Here is a 22,541-nt window from a genome sequence, read left to right as displayed (position 1 = left end):
TGGGAAAACCCCAAGTCTGGGGGAAGACACAGCATTGTGGGGGTAAATAGGATCGCAGGAAGCGCGCATCGCATTGTAACAATCAGGTACAATCCCGCATTGGCCCCAGTGTGTCACTGCATCAAGTTGAAGAATCAGTTAAAGGCCATGCTGCTGATGTGCAAGAGGCCCGCTCTACAATCATTCAGGCTTTTGCTCACATACAGCCAGTCTCCACAGGTGCACCTCCTCATGTCACCCACCATTTCTTGGGAATGAACAGCCTTGTGACAGAGACTACAGGGACTGGGAGTGAAATTGGTCTTCGACAGTCGTGCAAAATGAGTGATAACGGATCATCAGCCTGTTTTACCAGTCGGGTGCTCGATTTCCTATTCCGTTGCATTCAAAGAAAACCGGGCGGGGGTATAACACGGGTTGCCGATTCGCCGATACCCGTTTTGCGTTACTGTTAATTGAACAAGATCGCTCTGGCCTAGCCGTGTCTCCAAAAGCCTTGGCTTAAATGGACATGTCAGGTGGACAGGCAAATCGTGATTCCTGCAGACAGATTCAATACAGACTCGAGAGCAAGAGAGCTTAAGTTAGTGGCAATAATAGTGGATGAATGCTTAATGTTTCCTCCATTACAACAGTGACCACACTGCTAAAGTATTTCATCGGCTGTGAAGCGCTTTGGGACATCCTGAGGTCGTGAAAGGCGCTACTTAAATGCAAATTATTTCTCTTTCTTTCTCAATGATATGTTGTAAATGGGCCATCTTTCCCTGCTCCCGCCATGCTCTTATATATAATTAGGCCCAGGATGGGTCCCTCCAAGGGCTTATAGTTTCTGAGCAAACCTCCAGTTCAGGTCTCTTCCCTTATATGTGCTATCTGGTCATGCAAGCGGAGAAATAGTCTTGACAGGCTGTAAGTTGAAGGACTGACCAAAATAGCAGGCATATGTCCAACCTGCAGCCCTTCTTGTGTATTGATGACCCTGCATCGTGAAGCTAGGCTGTGTTACAAGGATGTTATGTGGCATGTCCTTTGAAGACTTCGTAAGCTACAGCTTGAATGTGTGTTCTGCCCGAGTGTAGGTATGCAGGTCAAGCACTCAGAAAGCTGCAGGGTTGAGGGAGGGCTTGGCCTGGACAGGACCGAGTGTGCAACAGGTCAACAGGAAACAATCTGTGGCATGAATACCCCACCTGGTCAATGGGTAATCTTATCTTGACAGCTTCCTTAGGACATGCTGCCTTCTTCCACATCCGTTGGCACAGAGAGAGTGGGCAGGCTTCACACGTGAGCGTAGATAATGTGAGGGACATCACACCCGAGCACAAGGGCCCGATTAACGGCCTGATGGGCCTGGGCCAAACTGATCCCAAGGGGCCGATAGTTATGTTTGATCCTGTTCATTACATTATGTGTATGATTCTTATTCTGAGTATGAAAACATAGGTCAGTATATTCAACAATGAAAGCATATATTCTTTATCAAGTAGGTATATATTCTGGTCCTGGGTCTTGTTATTCCTCTCTTATTGTCTATTCTATTTATTTGGGAGGCCTTATAATTTTTTCCTACATTTATTTGATGTGCCTGGGGCTGCAGCCCCATCCGCCCGTGGTTAATCCGCCCCGTGGTTAATCCGCCCCGTGGTTAATCCAGTCTGTAGTTAATCCGGTCTGTGGTTAATCCGCCCCGCGGTTAATCCGCCCCGTGATTAATCCGGTCTGTGGTTAATCCGCCCCGCGGTTAATCCGCCCCGTGGTTAATCCGCCCCGTGGTTAATCCAGTCTGTAGTTAATCCGGTCTGTGGTTAATCCGCCCCGCGGTTAATCCGCCCCGTGATTAATCCGGTCTGTGGTTAATTCGTCCCGCGGTTAATCCGGTCTGTGGTTAATCCGGTCTGTGGTTAATCCGCCCCGTGGTTAATCCAGTCTGTGGTTAATCCGGTCTGTGGTTAATCCGCCCCGTGGTTAATCCAGTCTGTAGTTAATCCGGTCTGTGGTTAATTCGTCCCGCGGTTAAACCGGTCTGTGGTTAATCCGCCCCGCGGTTAATCCGCCCCATGGTTAATCCAGTCTGTGGTTAATCCGGTCTGTGGTTAATCCGCCCCGTGGTTAATCCGGTCTGTTGTTAATCCGGTCCGTGATTAATCCGCCTCATGATTAATTTGCCCCGTGGTTAATCCGGTCTGTGGTTAATCTGCCCCGCGGTTAATCCGCCCCGTGATTAATCCGGTCTGTGGTTAATTCGTCCCGCGGTTAATCCGGTCTGTGGTTAATCCGCCCCATGGTTAATCCAGTCTGTGGTTAATCCGGTCTGTGGTTAATCCGCCCCGTGGTTAATCCAGTCTGTGGTTAATCCGGTCTGTGGTTAATCCGCCCCGTGGTTAATCCGGTCTGTGGTTAATGTGGTCCGTGGTTAATCCGGTCTGTGGTTAATCCGCCCCGCGGTTAATCCGCCCCATGGTTAATCCAGTCTGTGGTTAATCGGTCTGTGGTTAATCCGCCCCGTGGTTAATCCGGCTGTGGTTAATCCGGTCCGTGATTAATCCGCCTCATGATTAATTCGCCCCGTGGTTAATCCGCCCCGTGGTTAATCCGCCCCATGGTTAATCCGATCCACGGTTAATCCGGTCCGTGATTAATTCGCCCCGTGATTAATCTGGTCCGCGGTTAATCCGCCCCTGCCGAACACAGTTCTGTCCTTGCCTAAGGGATCATTTTACAATTGTTAATGGTCAGGCAATCATGGGAGCATGTAAGCTCCATGTTGGGAATGCAAATTGGTAAAGTTGGCCCTCTGATGGCCACTAGGGTAACTCCTGATATGTTGGGGTTGTCTTATGAAGAAAGGTTGAGCAGGTTGGGCCTGTACTCTTTGGAGTTTAGAAGACTGAGAGGTGATCTTATTGAAATGTATAAGGTTCTGAGGGGGCTTGACAGGATAGATGCAGAGAGAGTGTTTTGCTTTGTGGCAGAATCTAGAACTAGGGGGCATAGTTTCAGAATATGGGGCTGCCCATTTAAGACAGAGATGAGGAAGAATTTCTTCTCTCAGAGAGTCGTGAATCTGTGGAATTCTCTACCCCAGAGAACTGTGGAGGCTGGGTCATTGAATATATTTAAGGTGGAGATAGACAGATTTTTGAACTATAGGGGAGTCAAGGGTTATGGGGAGCGGGCGGGGAAGTGGAGCTGAGCCCAAGATCAGATCTTATTGAATGGCGGAGCAGGCTCGAGGGACCAAATGGCCGACTCCTGCTCCTATTTCTTATGTTATGTTCTTACACTTTCCAGCAGGTGTCATTGGATAAGTCAGAAGTGGCAATTGTTTGGGAACCTGTCTATTACTGTCTGTACGTTTGCCCCAAAATTGTCTTTTGTGGTGTTTTCATTACAATGCTTTGTTTTGGAGGCATTCAATGTCATCACACACAGAGTGGGGTTGAGAATGCGGTACCCAATTCAGCTGAGAAACAACCTGCTAATTAAGTTACTAATCTTGTCATGTCCTCCACTTGTCTAGTCAAAGCAAAGTAACCCCCTCCCCCAGTGCATGAACGGAGAGGGCAGGGTCTCCTATGGGAAAAACCTACCAAATTCCCTCTTCTGCAGCTCTTGGAATTCATGGGATCGTCACAGTCGAACTCAAAGACTGCCCATCAACAGAAATGACAGACGAGCGTGCCTTTGGCTCAATGGGAGCATTACCACCTCTGAGTCAGAGGGTAGAGGGTTCGAAGCCCGCTCCGGACATTCCTGGTGAATGGAGACCGGGCCACCAGCTCTGAATTCTGGGTTGGCACCCAGCGGGATACACGTATGTGTGTGAGTGCCCACCTCATGTACGGATTGTGGGTGCACCTTAGAGGACTAGCCCCACCACTGACTGGTATAAAGATGGGTTACGGCCATGGCCTGTCACACAGTTAATCAGCCTGAGAATCCTTTCATTACTTACCAACACACAAACAATGAACAGGTAAAGACCCTCTGGTCCATCCGGCCTGTCCCACACAATTGCGATACCTTGTGTATCTCAAGATAAATACTCCCCATCCCACCCGAAACCATGTGATCTCCTGGGAGAGGCGAATGGCCAGATAAAAACCCAGGCCAATTGGGGGGAAAAAATATCTGGGAAATTATTCTCCCACTCATCTAGGCGATTGAACCTGGTCCAGGAGATCACTCTGACCCTGAATTCCCTGAAGTATCTCCCTTTTTTAAGAGGTGATCTCCGCCTCAACCAGAAACAGGTCCAGCTCTCGCTTGAAGGAATTCAGCGAGTCTGCGTTCACCACACGAGACGGCAGCCTGTCAAACATATAACAAGTGTCCCATCTCCCTGGGGACCTCCGGGTGGGTATCATCCAGCCCGCTGCTCTCTCTATTCTCAAGTTCTTTCTAAAACAATATGCTCAGCTAATTTAATACTACTCGTTTTATTATTATAATCATTCAATTCAAATAGTTGAGCATCATCTTCAAGAGTGAAGACCAATCATTTAATATTTCTGCCACATCAGTGAGTCCTTTGTGACCTACCCTTGAGCATATACAGCCAATATGGCCTTTGACAGTTCTCTGACTCATCACATAACTGAAAAACCTTTTCCCATTTCTTCCACAATAGTCTACAATCCTCTTTTCCATTAACCTTTTTGCTGATCCAATAGGAGCCTTTGTTTTCTTTAGCTGTTCCTTGTACTCAGCTCTGTTTAGTTGAGTATTAGATGCCTTTACTTTAAAGAAACATTTCTCAAACATCTTATCTGTCTTTGAAACATAGAAACATAGAAACATAGAAACATAGAAAATAGGTGCAGGAGTAGGCCATTCGGCCCTTCGAGCCTGCACCGCCATTCAATGAGTTCATGGCTGAACATGCAACTTCAGTACCCCATTCCTGCTTTCTCGTACATAACCAGTGAGCTGCCTTGGCTTTTTCCTACTGCATTCTCTTCTTTTGACTCAGTGTACATGGTTTGTCTTCCACATTTTTTATCTTGTTCTTAAAAACTTTCCATTTGTATTCCACATTGGTCTCATCACCGCCCAGTCAGCTTAGCCAATTTACTCATTCCAAATCGCCTGCCATTTTAGTCAAGTTTGCTCTTCTGAACTCTGGTGTGAGCTGCAGATTCTCACTATCGTTAGTCCTACTAGCCCATTGAAACTTCATTACACTTTCCAAGAGAAGAGTATGAAGATAGGAAAGCAACAGAAACAACGCAGCCTTTAATCTGAAACAGAAAGCAAAGCACTCACTCGTTCAGTAATGGCATGGAGGTCCTCCGCTTGCACTTCTGCACCATGTTGGCCTGGTTCCTCAGTGAGATGCGAATGACCGATGGGCTCAGCCGGCACGGCTCCCCATCCACCTGCATGGGAATTGTCTTATAGGTGGTGAGTATCACCTCTCGGCACTGGTGCAGCCGCTCCCCGTGACCCCCGACCTGAAGGGCAGCCTGAATCAAACAAGGACAAGAATTATCTCGGCCTCCAGGTTTGGATCCATGCTCTGCTGTGAACAGAACGCAGCAAGACTTGTTCATCAGCTGTCGCCAAAACAAATCTAAAATACATCCGAGTGATGATGTCCTCAGGAACACTTGTGCTCTCCCAGTGATGCTCTTCTCCAGAACGTTGAGTAACACCAGGCTCATCAACATCAAGTTATGGCAGACCAGAGGAGCGCAGACATCTCGGGGGATTGTGGGGCTGGCGGAGATTACAGAGATAGGGCGGGGCGAGACCATGGAGGGATTTGAAAACAAGGATGAGAATTTTAAAATTGAGGCGTTGCTTAACTAGGAGGCAATGTAGGTCAGCGAGCACAGGGGAGATGGGTGAGCAGGACTCAGTGCGAGTTAGGACACGAGCAGCAAGCAATATGGATTTGAATACCTCAGTGGCACTGGACTTGAGCACACTGAGCAAGCTGCCCTCGAGAATACTGAGTGATGCTCAACTTGAAAACGCAGAGTAAAACCAGCTTTGGGACACTGCCCATTCCGATAATGAGAGACCCTGCCCTTGGGAGTGCCTATTCTCATCATCACGCTCTGCCTTTATATATCCACACGACTACAATTCCTGAAACTTACCAGAGATGCCATGGTAAAGCCAATCACCTCAATGCATCCATCATCGTGACGCTGTGGTTCGAAGTCCCGATGATCTCCTGGGTTACCCCAAGGCATTGTGCCTGCACAATACCTGCAACAGACAAGCCCGACTTCATTAGTTATTTCCAAGAGTGACTACTCATTGTTTTGATTGAGCAGAAGTCCTATCTGTTACACATGAAACATAGCCCCTGAAATTCCTGGGGATGGGAGGGGCACTGGTCTGCTGCTGGGAAAGAGGTGGGTGGGGGCTGGAATTTGAGATGGAACCCAGATATACTGGGTTGCTAACCGTTGCCAAAAAGGACTGGAAATTCTGGTAAGGGGTAGGGAAACAGATAGATCTTCTGTCAATCAAGGGGATGGGCCGACAAGGAGTCCTGGACTACTGCAGAAATTCAGGAAATTACACCCCTATAGGCCCAATGGAACAACAGAAAGGATGATGGTACAAGGCAAAAGGGAGTGGACATTGGTTCTTTATTTTCCCCTCTACCATCTCCCTTTTGTTATTTAATTACTCCGGACCACCCTGTCACAGACTTTTCCCGTTTGGTCTTTCCTCCCTGCCCCCCCCCCCACCCCACCATCCTTTCCCTGCTGTACTTGCTTACAGCCTGCTAAATCTCCAGCTTCTTCCAGTTCTGATGAAAGCCATTGACAATGTTAGTGCATTGCTGAGCTTCAGTGAAAAAGCAAGTAGGATATTGGAGTGTATTTGTAATGGCAGTGGCAATGATTGTGAATCAAGAGATTGTATTGTTGCTCTGCAAAGATTGGGTCTGGAGTATTGGGGTCTAAATGGAATGTCGCTGTGCCCATTTTATGAGTGATATTAAGGTGGAATAATTGGAGACCTAAAAGCCCTTTAAGAGACTTTTTCATGACAATGGGTGGCACAGTATGGGTTGCCAACCCTCCTGGATTGCCCTGGAGTTTCCAGAAATTAAAGACTAATCTCCAGGAGACTGCAGAACACATCATGGAGGCAATAAAAAATGTTGTTTGTTTACTAATTATTAACATTTTGAACATGGGGGAAAAAGGCAGTGCTCTTTGCAATCGGCATGGGAAGGTGGACATGTTGGGCGACCAATCACAGGAGTGTGGGGTGTTGCGTTGTTGGAGGTCATGTGATGATACCTCCAGGAATATGGCTAACCAGAGTTGGCAACCCTAGGTAGTGGATTAGACAGTGACCTTTCACCTCTGGCACCTGGGTTCAATGCTGCACTGGAATGTTGGCCCAGACTATGTCCTCAAGGCTCTGCAGTGAGAATACTAATACCACGCCAAGGCTGACATCTGCAATATAGTTTATTTCTGAAACAATGATTTAATTTTGTCAGTTATGATTCCCCACACCCCAAATTGAAGCAAGTATATCAACAAGCTATCTGCATAACCAGAGCGTGAACTCAGAAAAGTTGTTTTCCTGAAGAAAGACTTGGACAGTCCATTGGAGACGGTACCCTGGTGGATGGGTTTTAGAGTGTAACTTCAGTGGCAGAATCTGATGGTTGATATGGCCTTCGTCATTCCAGGGAAGCAGTACACAAGACCAGGCTTGTATTCCCTAGAGTATCGAAGATTAAGGGGCGATCTAATTGAAGTGTTTTCAATGATTAAGGCCATTGGCAATGTAGCTAGAGAGACACGTGCCCAGAAATCCCGGTCGGCTGTTTCTTTTAAAAAGAAGCACACTTACCTGTTCCTGCTGCACCCACGCGAGTTCCCGGTCCTGAGGCCTCCACTGACTGCGTGTCGCAGCACGTGCACGTCAGGACGTGCGCAGGGCTGGAGCTGCAGTCACATGGCTCTGGGCAGCCAATCAGGTAAAGTATATTCTCATTCATAATAATGGGAACTCAGGGAGTTGAGAACCCATTATTATGATTGAGAAACAGCCCCCAAAACACACAAAACAGTAATAAAAAATAGAAAAAATACATATTTTTATTAATTTAAATTAAAGTTATTTATGTATTATAAAAAAATATATTTTCCTGATTTTTAAAAAAGTTTTTTTAATTATGGTTTAAAATAAACTTACCGTAGTAGGAAGGGTTTTTAACAATAAAGTGTGTTTTTATAATGTTATTTTAAAATGTTTTTGTGTATTTTAAAACCCTTATGCCTGTAAAAGTAAGCTATGTGTCTGTTTTTATCAGGCACGAGAGTTTTGAGGACATCCGCTGGGCAAGATAGGGGTAAATCCCACAATCTTGTCCTTGCAAATGTCTTCGCTCCCGAGATGTGGATGATCTGTCGAGCTCCAGCTTCAGCTTGACCGATCGGAAAAGCCGGTTTTCAGCGCATGCGCATTGTGCGATGAAAACCGGCTTTTGCGATGCCTTCCCAGGTCCGTACACACCCCATACACGCCCCATACACACTCTGCGCACACTCTGTACACATTCCGTACACACCCCGTACACATTCCGTACACACTCCGCACACACTCCGCACACACCCCGTACACACTCCGCACACACCCCGCACACACTCCGTACACACCCCGCACTCACCCCGTACACACTCCGTACACACCCCGCACACACTCCGCACACACTCCGTACACACCCCGCACACACTCCGCACACACTCCGTACACACTCCGCACACACCCCGTACACACTCCGTACACACTCCGCACACACCCCGTACACACCCCGCACACACTCCGCACACACCCCGTACACACTCCGCACACACCCCGCACACACTCCGTACACACCCCGCACTCACCCCGTACACACTCCGTACACACCCCGCACACACTCCGTACACACTCCGCACACACCCCGCACACACTCCGTACACACCCCGCACTCACCCCGTACACACTCCGTACACACCCCGCACACACTCCGTACACACCCCGCACACACTCCGCACACACTCCGCACACACTCCGCACACACCCCGCACACACCCCGCACACACCCCGCACTCACCCCGTACACACTCCGTACACACCCCGCACACACCCCGCACACTCCCCGCACACACCCCGCACACACCCCGCACTCACCCCGTACACACTCCGTACACACCCCGCACACACTCCGTACACACCCCGCGCACACCCCGCGCACACTCCGTACACACCCCGCACACACCCCGCACTCACCCCGTACACACTCCGCACACACCCCGCACACACCCCGCACACTCCCCGCACACACTCCGTACACACCCCGTACACACTCCGCACACACTCCGTACACACCTCGCACACACTCCGCACACACTCCGCACTCACCCCGCACACAACCCGCACACACCCCGCACACACTCCGTACACACCCCGCACACACCCCGCACTCACCCCGTACACACTCCGTACACACCCCGCACACACTCCGTACACACCCCGCACACACTCCGTACACACCCCGCACACACCCCACACACACTCCGCACACACTCCGCACACACCCCGCACTCACCCCGTACACACTCCGTACACACCCCGCACACACCCCGTACACACTCTGTACACACCCCGCACACACCCCGTACACACTCCGTACACACTCCGCACACACTCCGGGATTTCTACACCACTATTTCCTCTAGTGGGCAAGGCCAGCACAAGGGGACACAACTTTAAAATTACAGCTCAGCTGTTCAGGGGTAATGTGAGGAAGCATTTCTTCACACAAAGGGCAGTGGAAATCTCGAACTCTCTTCCCCAAAACGTGGTTGACGCTGGGGGTCAAGTGAAGATTTCAAACTGGGATTAATAGATTTTTGTTAGGCGAGGTTATTAAGAGTTGCTGAACCAAGGCAGGTGTTAAGATACAGAGCAGCCATTATCTAATTAAATGGCAGAACAGGCTCGAAGGGCTGAATAGCCTCTTCCTGTTCCTATGCTCCACTCTCCATACATGGCTACACCCCCTTCCTCTCAGATGGATGGAGAAAGGAACTGACAACCTACAACGCAAGCTCGAGGAACAGTACCTCATCTTTCGTTTAGGCACTTTACAGCCTTGTGGACTCAATATCGAGTTCAACAATTTCAGACCAGCACCTCTGCCCCCATTTTATTCCCTTTCCTCCCTTTTTTTTTGCAAACTCCCCCTTTCTTTTTTATTTGTTTGTCTCTTTCCCATGGCAGCTGGTAATTATTCTGCCATTCACACCCTATCCAGGCTAATCTTTTATTTCCTAACTTGTGCCATTACCATCTCAATTTGGCCCATCAAACTTTTTGTCTCTCAAATCTCTCCTGCCTGCCACCCTATCACAGACCTTCCCTTTTTGTCTTTCCTCCCCTCCCCCTTTCAGGGCCCCTGGACTTCCTGAATAATCTGTTACATTTCGAACTTTTGCCAGTTCTGACGAAGGGTCGTTGACCTGAAACGTTAACTCTGTTTCTCTCCACAGATGCTGCCTGACCCGCTGAGATTTCCAGCATTCTCTGGTTTTATGGCAACCTCCCTTCATTGGCTTGGTGGGTCAATGCAATGTGCAGCACAAAGCCAAACAGAGCAGCAGGCCCCAGGGTTGATGCCCAGTTTGTCCTCAGTCCTGATCTGTCTGATCTGGGCTGCGGCAGCAGTTAGGGTTCTATAATTAATCGCCCTTGGAGCCCTAGGCAAAAGATTGGAAAGATCAGCCAGGGGCTCATCCTTGTTCATTATCTAGACACTCTGACTGGTCAATTTTAATATAGGATTACATGGAATATACGGCACAGTAACAGGCCATTCGGCCCAACCAGTCCATGCCGGCGTTTATGCTCCACGCGAGCCTCCTCCCGTCTTTCCTCATCTAAATCTATCGGCATAACCCTCTATTCCCTTCTCCCCCATATGCTTGTCCAGCCTCCCCTTAAATGCATCGATACTATTTGCTTCAACCACTCCCTGTGGTAGCGAGTTCCACATTCTCACCACTCTCTGGGTAAAGAAGTTTGCTCTGAATTCCCCATTGGATTGCTTGGTGACTATCTTATATTGATGGCCTCTAGTTATGCTCTTCCCCACAAGTGGAAACATTCTCTCTGTATCCACTCTATCCAAACCTTTCATAATTTTAAAGACCTCTATTAGGTCACCCCTCAGCCACTCAGAAAGATCCCCAGCCTGTTCATCCTTTCCTGATAGTTATACCCTCGCATTTCTGGTATCATCTTTGTAAATCTTTTTTGTTGGCTTGGTAACAGTTTAGCATAACTGCCCTACTTTTCGATTCAGTCTCTCCAGAAATAACCCCTAGTGCCTGGTTTGTTTGTGTTACGGCCTTGCTAACCTGTGTCGCAACTTTTAGTGATTTGTGCATTTGTTCTCCCAGATTCCTTTGTTCCTCTAACCCATTCAGATTCTTATTTTACAAGTAATATGTGACCTCCTTAATTTTCTTATCAAAATGTAATACCTCATACTTATCAATGTTGAAATTAATTTGCCAATTATATGCAGATTCTGCAAGTTTATTAATGCCTTGTAATTTGTTGCAGTCCTCAGTATTGACTACCTCTCTGAATTTGGTGTTATCCGCAAATTTGGATCGGTGGTGAGGTCAGGGTCTGACTGAACTCTGATGCCCCAAATGATCAAACAGCTTGGTGACACCCCTGGTCAAGATTCACACCCAAAGAATGGCCATTTGGGTGAGGTGCTGGAGAGCTGTTGATGTGCCTGGAACTGCAACCCAGCATGAGCCATTCTATCATTTCCTCAGTTCTGGAATTGATCCTTTACCCATCTGGGCCGGACATGAACCAGGGTCTTAGAAGTGAAAGGATAATCAGTCAGGTTTTCATCATTATTGATTGCCAACAATCTCTTTCCCTTCTTGAGGCTCTGGTTTGTGCTAGGTGGCGGTTTCTCAGGAGCAGGGCCCGCTCCAATATATCGCTCACGTGAGCATTATAGTGTCAGCTGCGGCTCAGTGGGCAGCACACTCACCTCAGAGTCAGAAGGTTGTGGGTTCAAGTCCCACTCCAGAGACTTGAGCACATAAATCTAGGCTGACACTCCAATGCAGTGCTGAGGGAGCGCTGCATTGTTGGAGGTGCCATCTTTTGGATGAGGTATTAAACCGAGGCCCCGTCTGCTCTCTCAGGTGGATGTAAAAGACCCCACAGTACTATTTCGAAGAAGAGCAGGGGAGTTATCCCCGGTGTTCTGCGGCCAAATTTATCCCTCAATCAACATCACTAAAACAGATTATATGGTCATTATCACATTGCTGTTTGTGGGAGCTTGCTGTGCACAAATTGGCTGCTGCGTTTCCCACATTACAACGTGACTACACTGAGATGTCCAGTGGTCGTGAAAGGCGCTATATAAATCCAATCTTTCTTTCTTTCTTTATTAGTCAGGTGTGAGCCTTGACTGTGTATGTTGGCAGGCTCTATGAGCGGGGAGGGAGGGGTACCACAACCAAGCCCAATCCTTCCTGACCAAACACGCATACACCTCCAGCACGGGTGGCTTTCGGGAGTGGAGTCCCCGCCCAGTTCCCCACTTCTTAGTCCAGGGGCCTCAGGCCAGTTTGCAGCACCTCTACAGCTACCCTGGCTGGCGGTCAGTCAACTCACTGCCAGCTTCATCGCTCCCTCTGAAGCTTGACGTACCCCAGGCCCAATCCAGTGAGCGGCTCGTTACTTGATCCGGCATTCGGGAAATGATTTCAGTGACTTACCTGGGGATGTTGAGGAAGACGATACACTGGAATTTCAGGTCCTGGATTTTGGGCGTCAAATCAGTGCCGTCACACTGGGATTAAGGAAAAGAGAAGTTAATTCCTTGAGACTCCTGCATGCATTACATCACAATGACAAGCCATCCAATCACAGGGCAGTTGGCACACATACAGGAGGGATATAACTGTAGACACCGATCCTATTGTCTTCGGCCTAGATATAATATTGTGTGGGAGGCTACGTTAAAGCAAGGGTAGGTGTGTAAATCGCCCAGGTTTATCAAGGGAAAGGGAATGTAGGTCTACACAACGCTCATTACAGATACTTGATTCAACAGGTAAATATAATCATTATCCCGTTGAGATATATGTTGATTTATATTGATAATTATCCTGTTGTGAAGTTAATGTATACATTTCCACTGATGGGGGAGACTAGAACTAGGGAGCATAATCTTAGAATAAGGGGCCGCCCATTTAAAACTGAGATGAGGAGGAATTTCTTCTCTCAGAGGGTTGTAAATCTGTGGAATTCGCTGCCTCAGAGAGCTGTGGAAGCTGAGACATTGAATAAATTTAAGACAGAAATAGACAGGTTCTTAAACGATAAGGGGATAAGGGATTATGGGGAGTGGGCGGGGAAGTGGAGCTGAGTCCATGGTCAGATCAGCCATGATCTTATTGAATGGCGGAGCAGGCTCGAGAGGCCGTATGGCCTACTCCTGCTCCTATTTCTTATGTTCAATACAAATTACTGTTGGTGATATTAGCAAATATCACATTGTATGGCATATCTTTGCTGTATGAGCTAAGATATTAACCCATTTAAAATAACAATGTAATTATTTGTACTGCACTTTTTTTGACAGGCAGGCAACAAGTCACCCCCCCACCCCCTCCTCCCTATCTTCCCGGCCCAAATCATTCCATATACATGGTGCCAAGAAGCAGGACCTCAGGCTCCGACTCTCTTCGCCCGCTCAGGCCCTGGCCCCCCACCCCTCCGCGCCCCCTCCCCCTGCCCGGACTGTTCTGGGGCCGAGAGCGGAAAGCGTGGGCCCGAGAGGGAGCGTGAGAGACTGGGGGGGGGGGGGGCGGGGGGGGGAGAGAGAGGCTGGGGGTGGGTGAGAGAGAGCCTGGGGGAGAGAGAGCGCCTTGGGTGGGGGGGGAGAGAGAGAGAGAGGCTTGGAGGAGAGAGAGAGAGCGTGGCTTGGGGGAGAGAGAGAGAGAGAGAGCCTGGGGGGAGAGAGAGAGAGAGAGCCTGGGGGCAGAGAGAGAGAGGCTGGGGAGTGGGGGCGGGGAGAGAGAGTGAGGCTGGGGTGGGGGGGGGGGGATAGAGAGAAGCTGGGGGGGGAGAGAGAGAGTGAGGCTTGGGGGAGAGAGAGAGAGCGAGGCTTGGGGGAGAGAGAGAGAGCGAGCCTGGGGGGAGAGAGAGAGAGGCTGGGGAGTGGAGGTGGGGGGAGAGATAGAGAGGCTGGGGAGTGGAGGTGTGGGCAGAGAGAGAGAGGCTGGGGAGTGGGGGTGGGGAGAGAGAGTGAGGCTGGGGTGGGGGGGGGATAGAGAGAGGCTGGGGGGGGAGAGAGAGAGCGAGGCTTGGGGGAGAGAGAGAGAGCGAGGCTTGGGGGAGAGAGCGAGCCTGGGGGGAGAGAGAGGCTGGGGAGGGGGGGCGGGGAGAGAGAGTGAGGCTGGGGGCGGGGGGGAAGAGAGAGGCTGGGGGGGGGAGAGAAAGAGAGGCTGGGGGGGGGCGGGGAGAGACATGGGTGGGGGTATCGGAGGTGAGAGGGGGAACTCAGGGAAGATGGATCACATTCTTCCAACCCCCTACAAGGGACGTCGTTGGAGTGGGTGATATCCAGAAGTCACGACACTGTCACTATTCACTTCATACCCAATAAACTCGATAACAATCCACACACAATGCCCCATCTATGGTTGGGGGAATGTAATGTCTGTCAGCTTGTAATGATTGTAGCTCCACACTGTGGATGTGGACGTATTGTGTACTGCAACTGCAGAATAATAAACAGAACCAGGCAGATTCCGGTGGCTTCCAAGAGAGCTGCCTGCCATGTAGGAAGCTGTGTGTACTGTGCTCTGAGAATATATCACATTTGGCGATGAGATGGGATTTTTTAGATGATTTAAAGCTTAAATTTTGTTGGGGAAGGATTCAGCCAGCTAACAGAGAGATTTTGGAAGTTTCTGTCTTTGGAAAAAACTAGAAAAATCCGAAGTAAAATACAGCACATGGTGTGAACAGCTAGAGGTTAAAATGGCAGCACCCGCAGGTGTAATGAGACATTTGGGGGTATATAGACACGACCGGGAATGTTTTAAAGTGTATGTGGATCAGCTAGAAATGTATTTCACTGCAAATAACATAATCGAAGTTCCAGACAATGCAGTCCAGAATGTGTTGGAACGTAAGAAAGCGATCTTCTTATCGGAGGCGGGTCCGGCATTGTATGAAACCCTTGTAAATCTGCTTGTGCCTGACGAGCCAAAGGACAAAACGCTTAAAGAGATTTTAATGAAGCTGGAGCAGCACTATAACCCCAAGCCGTTAGAAATTGTTGAAAGCTAGCGTTTTGGGATTCGGAATCAAAAGTCTGATGAAAGTATCAGTGATTACATCGTAGCATTAAAAAAGCTATCGATGCATTGTTATTTTGGAAACTTTCAAAACTGAGCATTACGGGATCGTTTTGTTTGTGGGGTGAAAAATTATGCGATCAGAAGGAAGTTATTGACGATGGATGACTTGACTTTTGAGATTGCTTGTCAGACAGCGAGGTTGATGGGCATGGCCGAACAATATTCCCGAGAATTAAATAATGATTACGGTCGTCAGTCAACCGAAGTAAATCACTTGCAGGTTCAAAGTAAAAGATGGTGGGGGCCCAAAGTCTCAGAAACTGGAAATTCTAACAGAGCGTCGAAGTCGTGCTATAGGTGCCTGGGACAACACATTGCTTAAAGTTGTCCATACGTGAAGGCAGAGTGTTTCTTCTGCAGGAAGACTGGACATCTTGCGAAGGCATGCCGACTGAAGGGTAAACCAGCTTCCAAAGCTATGAGTCCAGCGTTCAAAGCTATGAGTAGAAATCCCAAGAGACTACATAGCATGGAAGAACAACAACAGGACGAGGAGATGTTAGAGTTACACGTCATCAGGAGCATGAGGTTAACGGACAACGATTCGGAAAGCATCAAAATCCACATAGATGTTGCGTGATTCAAGATACCAATGGAAATTGACACGGGTGCATCCGTGAGTGTAGTACCGGAGTCACTATATCGCGACAAATTGCGTGATTTCAACTGGAGAAATCCAAGATAGAGCTGCAAGGCTACTCGGGAGAGAAAATTCCTGTGGTAGGTCGTATCACCGTACGGGTGAAATATAAAGATCAATTTCCGAACTTGCCTCTAATAGTAGTGAAAGGAGACAAGTCTACCTTAATAGGACGAAATTGGTTGAGCTCACTGAAGCTGGATTGGAGTAAGATTTTCTGTGTGGAAGCGAGATTTTCATCAACGGATGAGGTTATCAAGAAGTATCTGATAAATGGGCAGTCCGATCCAAGGCTTCAAGGCGAGTGTCAGGGTACAGAAGGACGCTAGATCAGTTTACTACAAGCCACGTTCCGTACCATGTGCACTGAAGGAGAAAGTTGAGCAAGAACTCAAAAGACTAGAGACTGAGAAAATTATTTGTAAGATAGATCAATGTAATTGGGCTACACCCATTGTTGTTATACCCAAGTCCGATGGTAAGGTAAGATTGTATGGTGATTATAAAGTAACCGTAAACCAGGTTCTAGAGGGTAATGTCCCCAATACATTGCTGAATATAGAAGATTTGTTCACAACACTGACAGGTGGTCAGATCTTCTCAAAACTGGATCTTACGAATGCCTACTTACAGCTTGAACTAGATGAGGAGTCCAAGTCATGTTTGACTATAAATACTCATCTCGGCTTATATCAATTTAATAGACTACTGTTTGGAGTGTCTTCCACCTCTGCCATATTCCAAGGGGTAATGAACCAGATTTTGCAAGGTATTGAAGGGGTAGTATGTTATTTGGATGACATACTAATTTCAGCACCAAATAGGCAAATGCATAATAACATGCTGAATGAAGTCCTCAAACGGAGTCAGTAGAAGAGACACAATTAAGACAGAAAGAGAATCATGATAGAGGTAGAGTAAAAGAGAGAAGTGTGAAATTAAACCAGAATGTGAGAGTGAAGAACCATCACCATAAATGGTTAAAGTGGTTACTAGGAAGAGTGGCGAAGATATATGGTCCTTGCACATATTTGGTCAAGATGTTTGATAATGGACAGGTTAGGTTTGTTCATATTGATCATATTTTACCTACAGACATGGAAGGAGCTGAAGGTGGAAATTATTCAATTATTTGGTGTTGGTGGCATTGCTGGTTAAAGAGGAAATTAATGCAATAGTTAGGAAAGACATTAGCTTGGATGATGTGGAATCTATATGGGTAGAGCTGCAGAACACCAAAGGGCAGAAAACGCTAGTGGGAGTTGTGTACAGACCTCCAAACAGTAGTAGTGATGTTGGGGAGGGCATCAAACATAAAATTAGGGGTGCATGCAATAAAGGTGCAGCAGTTATCATGGGTGACTTTAATATGCATATAGATTGGGCTAACCAAACTGGAAACAATGCGGTGGAGGAGAATTTCCTGGAGTGCATAAGGGATGGTTTTCTAGACCACTATGTCGATGAACCAACTAGGGGGGAGGCTATCTTAGAGTTGTGTAATGAGAGAGGATTAATTAGCAATCTCGTTGTGCGAGGCCCCTTGGGGAAGAGTGACCATAATATGGTGGAATTCTACATTAGGATGGAGAAGGAAATAGTTAATTCAGATACCATGGTCCAGAACTTAATGAAGGGTAACTTTGAAGGTGTGAGGCTTGAATTGGCTAGGATAGATTGGCGAATGATACTTAAGGGATTGACAGTGAATGGGCAATGGCAGACATTTAGAGACCGCATGGATGAACTACAACAATTGTACATCCCTGTCTGGCGTAAAAATAAAAAAGGGAAGGTGGCTCAACCGTGGCTATCAAGGGAAATCAGGGATAGTATTAAAGCCAAGGAAGTGGCATACAAATTGGCCAGAAATAGCAGCGAACCTGGGGACTGGGAGAAATTTAGAACTCAGCAGAGGAGGACAAAGGGTTTGATTAGGGCAGGGAAAATAGAGTACGAGAGGAAGCTTGCAGGGAACATTAAAATGGACTGCAAGAGCTTCTTTAGATATGTAAAGAGAAAAAGGTTAGTAAAGACGAACGTAGGTCCCCTGCAGTCAGAATCAGGGAAAGTCATAACGGGGAACAAAGAAATGGCAGACCAATTGAACAAGTACTTTGGTTCGGTATTCACTGAGGAGGACACAAACAACCTTCCGGATATAAAAGGGGTCAGAGGGTCTAGTAAGAAGGAGGAACTGAGGGAAGTCCTTATTAGTCAGGAAATTGTGTTGGGGAAATTGATGGGATTGAAGGCCGATAAATCCCCAGGGCCTGATGGTCTATATCCCAGAGTACTTAAGGAGATGGCCTTGGAAATAGCAGATGCATTGACAGTCATTTTCCAACATTCCATAGATTCTGGATCAGTTCCTATGGAGTGGAGGGTAGCCAATGTAACCCCACTTTTTAAAAAAGGAGGGAGAGAGAAAACAGGTAATTATAGACCGGTCAGCCTGACATCGGTAGTGGGTAAAATGATGGAATCAATTATTAAGGATGTCATCGCAGCGCATTTGGAAAGAGGTGACATGATAGGTCCAAGTCAGCATGGATTTGTGAAAGGGAAATCATGCTTGACAAATCTTCTGGAATTTTTTTTGAGGATGTTTCCAGTAGAGTGGACAAGGGAGAACCAGTTGATGTGGTGTATTTGGACTTTCAGAAGGCTTTCGACAAGGTCCCACACAAGAGATTAATGTGCAAAGTTAAAGCATATGGGATTGGGAGTAGTGTGCTGACGTGGATTGAGAACTGGTTGGCAGACAGGAAACAAAGAGTAGGAGTAAATGGGTACTTTTCAGAATGGCAGGCAGTGACTAGTGGGGTACCGCAAGGTTCTGTGCTGGGGCCCCAGCTGTTTACATTGTACATTAATGATTTAGACGAGGGGATTAAATGTAGTATCTCCAAATTTGCGGATGACACTAAGTTGGGTGGCAGTGTGAGCTGCGAGGAGGATGCTATGAGGCTGCAGAGCGACTTGGATAGGTTAGGTGAGTGGGCAAATGCATGGCAGATGAAGTATAATGTGGATAAATGTGAGGTTATCCACTTTGGTTGTAAAAACAGAGAGACAGACTATTATCTGAATGGTGACAGATTAGGAAAAGGGGAGGTGCAACGAGACCTGGGTGTCATGGTACATCAGTCATTGAAGGTTGGCATGCAGGTACAGCAGACGGTTAAGAAAACAAATGGCATGTTGGCCTTCATAGCGAGGGGTTTCGAGTACAGGAGCAGGGATGTGTTACTACAGTTGTACATGGCCTTGGTGAGGCCACACCTGGAGTAATGTGTACAGTTTTGGTCTCCTAACTTGAGGAAGGACATTTTTGCTATTGAGGGAGTGCAGCGAAGGTTCACCAGACTGATTCCCGGGATGGTGGGACTGACCTATCAAGAAAGACTGGATCAACTGGGCTTGTATTCACTGGAGTTCAGAAGAATGAGAGGGGATCTCATAGAAACGTTTAAAATTCTGACAGGTTTTGACAGGTTCGATGCAGGAAGAATGTTCCCAATGTTGGGGAAGTCCAGAACCAGGGGTCACAGTCTAAGGATAAGGGGTAAGCCATTTAGGACCGAGATGAGGAGAAACTTCTTCACCCAGAGAGGTGTGAACCTGTGGAATTGTCTACCACAGAAAGTTGTTGAGGCCAATTCACTAAATATATTCAAAAAGGAGTTAGATGAAGTCCTTACTACTAGGGGGATCAAGGGGTATGGCGAGAAAGCAGGAATGGGGTACTGAAGTTGCATGTTCAGCTATGAACTCATTGAATGGCGGTGCAGGCTAGAAGGGCCGAATGGCCTACTCCTGCACCTATTTTCTATGTTTCTATGTTTCTATGTTTTCTGACTCATCAGATAGTTTTGATACACCAGTAGCAAATCCTAAATCCAATGTACTGGAAACAAATCCAAGAGAGAATCAGAATGAAAGTCTGAGTCCGAGTCAGGAAAACAAAGAGCCTGAAGTTAGAGTGAGTTCAAATGAAAATCAAGGAAATTCCATGGAGGAAAATGTTCCTCAGGATGAGCCTCGAATGAGTGTGAAATCGACATCAGGTTTGGAAGGTTCTGATCGAGAGCTAAAGTATCCTCTTCGAAACAGAAAACAAGTGGTAAAGTTAAATTTGTAAACATGGAAAAAGAAATTTATATCCTGTGTTATGTATAAACATGAAAGTTACGTATGATGTTTGTTTATAATAACTTCTTCATTAATGTCTGTAAGCTTGTAATGTTTGTAGCTCCACACTGTGGATATGGACGTATTGTGTACTGCAACTGCAGAGTTAATAATAAACAGAAGCAGGCTTCCGAGAGAGCTGCCTGCCATGAAGGAAGCTGTGTGTGCTGTGCTATCTGAATATATTACAGGGAAGAAGGATGCACTTGGACTGGAGTAAGGCACTTTGGCTGTGGGAGGGATGTACTTCGACTGGGGAAAGGCACGTTGGCTAGAGGAGGGATATACTTGGACTGGGGAAAGGCACGTTGGCTGTGGGAGGGCTGTACTTGGACTGGGGAAAGGCACGTTGGCTGTGGGAGGGCTGTACTTGGACTGGGGAAAGGCACGTTGGCTGTGAGAGGGCTGTACTTGGACTGGGGAAAGGCACGTTGGCTGTGGGAGGGCTGTACTTGGACTGGGGTAAGGTACTTTGGCTGGCCCTTGCTGTCTTCTGAGGAGCTCTGTCCTCTGTCACTTCAGGAAGTCAAAGTGGATCAAGTTACAATTTGCAAAGTCAGTGAGACCTTGGGATGGGCGGTTCCAGTTACACATTCCTGAGAAACTTCAGGGTGTGGCTTATCCTCCAAGGAGACCAATCAGAAAGAAAGGGTGGAGCATGGTGGCCATTTTGGCAGTACAAATAAGCGCATCCTTAAAATAAATGACTTAACCCTGCACTAAGATCATGCCATTAACTGCTCATCACCAATATCACCAGCTGTCATTCGCTAGTATGTTTTATTATCATTGTCCCTAAAAGCTGCTCACAGTAAGCCGAATGACATTGTGTTTTACAAGGGGACGACTGCTTTACATGTAATGTAGAATGCTTTATCCTACAGGTAAGGCAGACCTGTGCACTTCTTAACATGAAAAGTCTGATCGTCAATTCAACAGAGCCTCAAGTCATTCGGAGTTTAATTCCTGTTCAGGGAATTTTGCAAGTTGGGATGTGACTCCAAGGTTATTTATAATGTTCCTGGTCTCCAGACTGCTTTACACTTTTTCAGTGATTATTCAGGTCAGCTATGGGGAGGATTTTCAGCTTATCGCCCAGGTTTAAACCTGGCGTTATTCATCAGTTGCCCATTACGGATACTGCACAATTTTCATTTCGATAACGGGCAGTTTTTTTGTGTCCTGTTGGCAAGTTGAAAATCAACCCCAATATCTGTTGTATATTCTGTTCCTGGGGAGTTTCACTATATATCAGTAATGGCTGCAATTGTTCCTTTAAAATGGGTTTTGAAGTGTGACACAAAAATTTAAGTTTGACATGAAGTGTGATTAGCAGGAAATGCAAACTAGATGTACTATTTTTACACACACATATATATTTATACACACACACACACACACAGATATTTATACACACACACACACATATATTTATATATAAATATACACACATATAATGCACACAAACACACACACCCAGATATATATGTAATATATAGCTCCATCTACTGGACTACTGTGATAATGCAGCCATTGCTGTAAATACAATAAAAGGACTGGAGCCATCTTGTAAGTGTGTGTTTGTGAAAAGGGTAACTGGATTGGACATTACCATAACCCAGGTCGGTAACTGCAGTGCAGACAGGTACAGCAGGAGCGGCGAGGTCAGGGCAAAGGAGCAGTGAGAGATTGTAGAGCGATGTGATCGGGGCCCGGGAGAGGCGCGAGTTCGGAGCCCAGAAGAGCCGAGGGCCCAGGGGTAGCACGGGCCAGCCCACACTGCGATATGTGTGTGCACTCGGTCCGTGCAGCAGAGCTGGTCTCCAGTCGTCCTGGTTAATCCTTGCCACTGGACCAAGACCTAGCTCTGTCAAACCCGTGTGGTGGCTGGTGTGCAATGGCCACCACACGTTAAAAAAATCCACGCACAGGCATCTTCCACCCTTCAGGATGTAGTTCGGGATCTGGAATATTAGGTCTTTCATTGAAACACCTGTGAACTCATTCCTTTTTGGCGTGGAAGCAAGTCATCCTCGATATGAGGGACTGCCTATGATGATGATGCTTATTTGTGATATCGTAGAGAATATACCACAATATATACACACATATAGAAGTGCTATGAGACTGATAGTTCAGTGTGAGGTGGTACAATGTTGGTCGGAAGAATAAGTGTGTAAATGGGATAGAGGGACAGGGGGATCTGGGGATACAGATACACAAATCACTAAAGTACTGACCCAGGTTAATAAGGCCATAAAAAA

At 47.2% G+C, this 22,541-nt stretch overlaps 1 protein-coding gene across 1 annotated transcript in view; it reads right to left on the bottom strand.

The window, feature by feature from the left end:
- The window catches only part of dgki (diacylglycerol kinase, iota), a 273,169-nt gene that overhangs the window by 145,002 nt on the left and 105,626 nt on the right, over positions 1 to 22,541 (bottom strand). Inside the window, 3 exon segments of the mRNA XM_070901690.1 lie at positions 5,269 to 5,468; positions 6,108 to 6,219; positions 12,789 to 12,862. Coding sequence (XP_070757791.1) covers positions 5,269 to 5,468; positions 6,108 to 6,219; positions 12,789 to 12,862 — 386 coding nt within the window.

This window comes from Pristiophorus japonicus, chromosome 15 (genome assembly GCF_044704955.1).
Source record: "Pristiophorus japonicus isolate sPriJap1 chromosome 15, sPriJap1.hap1, whole genome shotgun sequence".
NCBI lineage: Eukaryota > Metazoa > Chordata > Chondrichthyes > Pristiophoridae > Pristiophorus > Pristiophorus japonicus.
The sequence above is the reverse complement of the archived record's forward strand: the minus strand, read 5'-3'. Positions and strand labels throughout refer to the sequence as shown.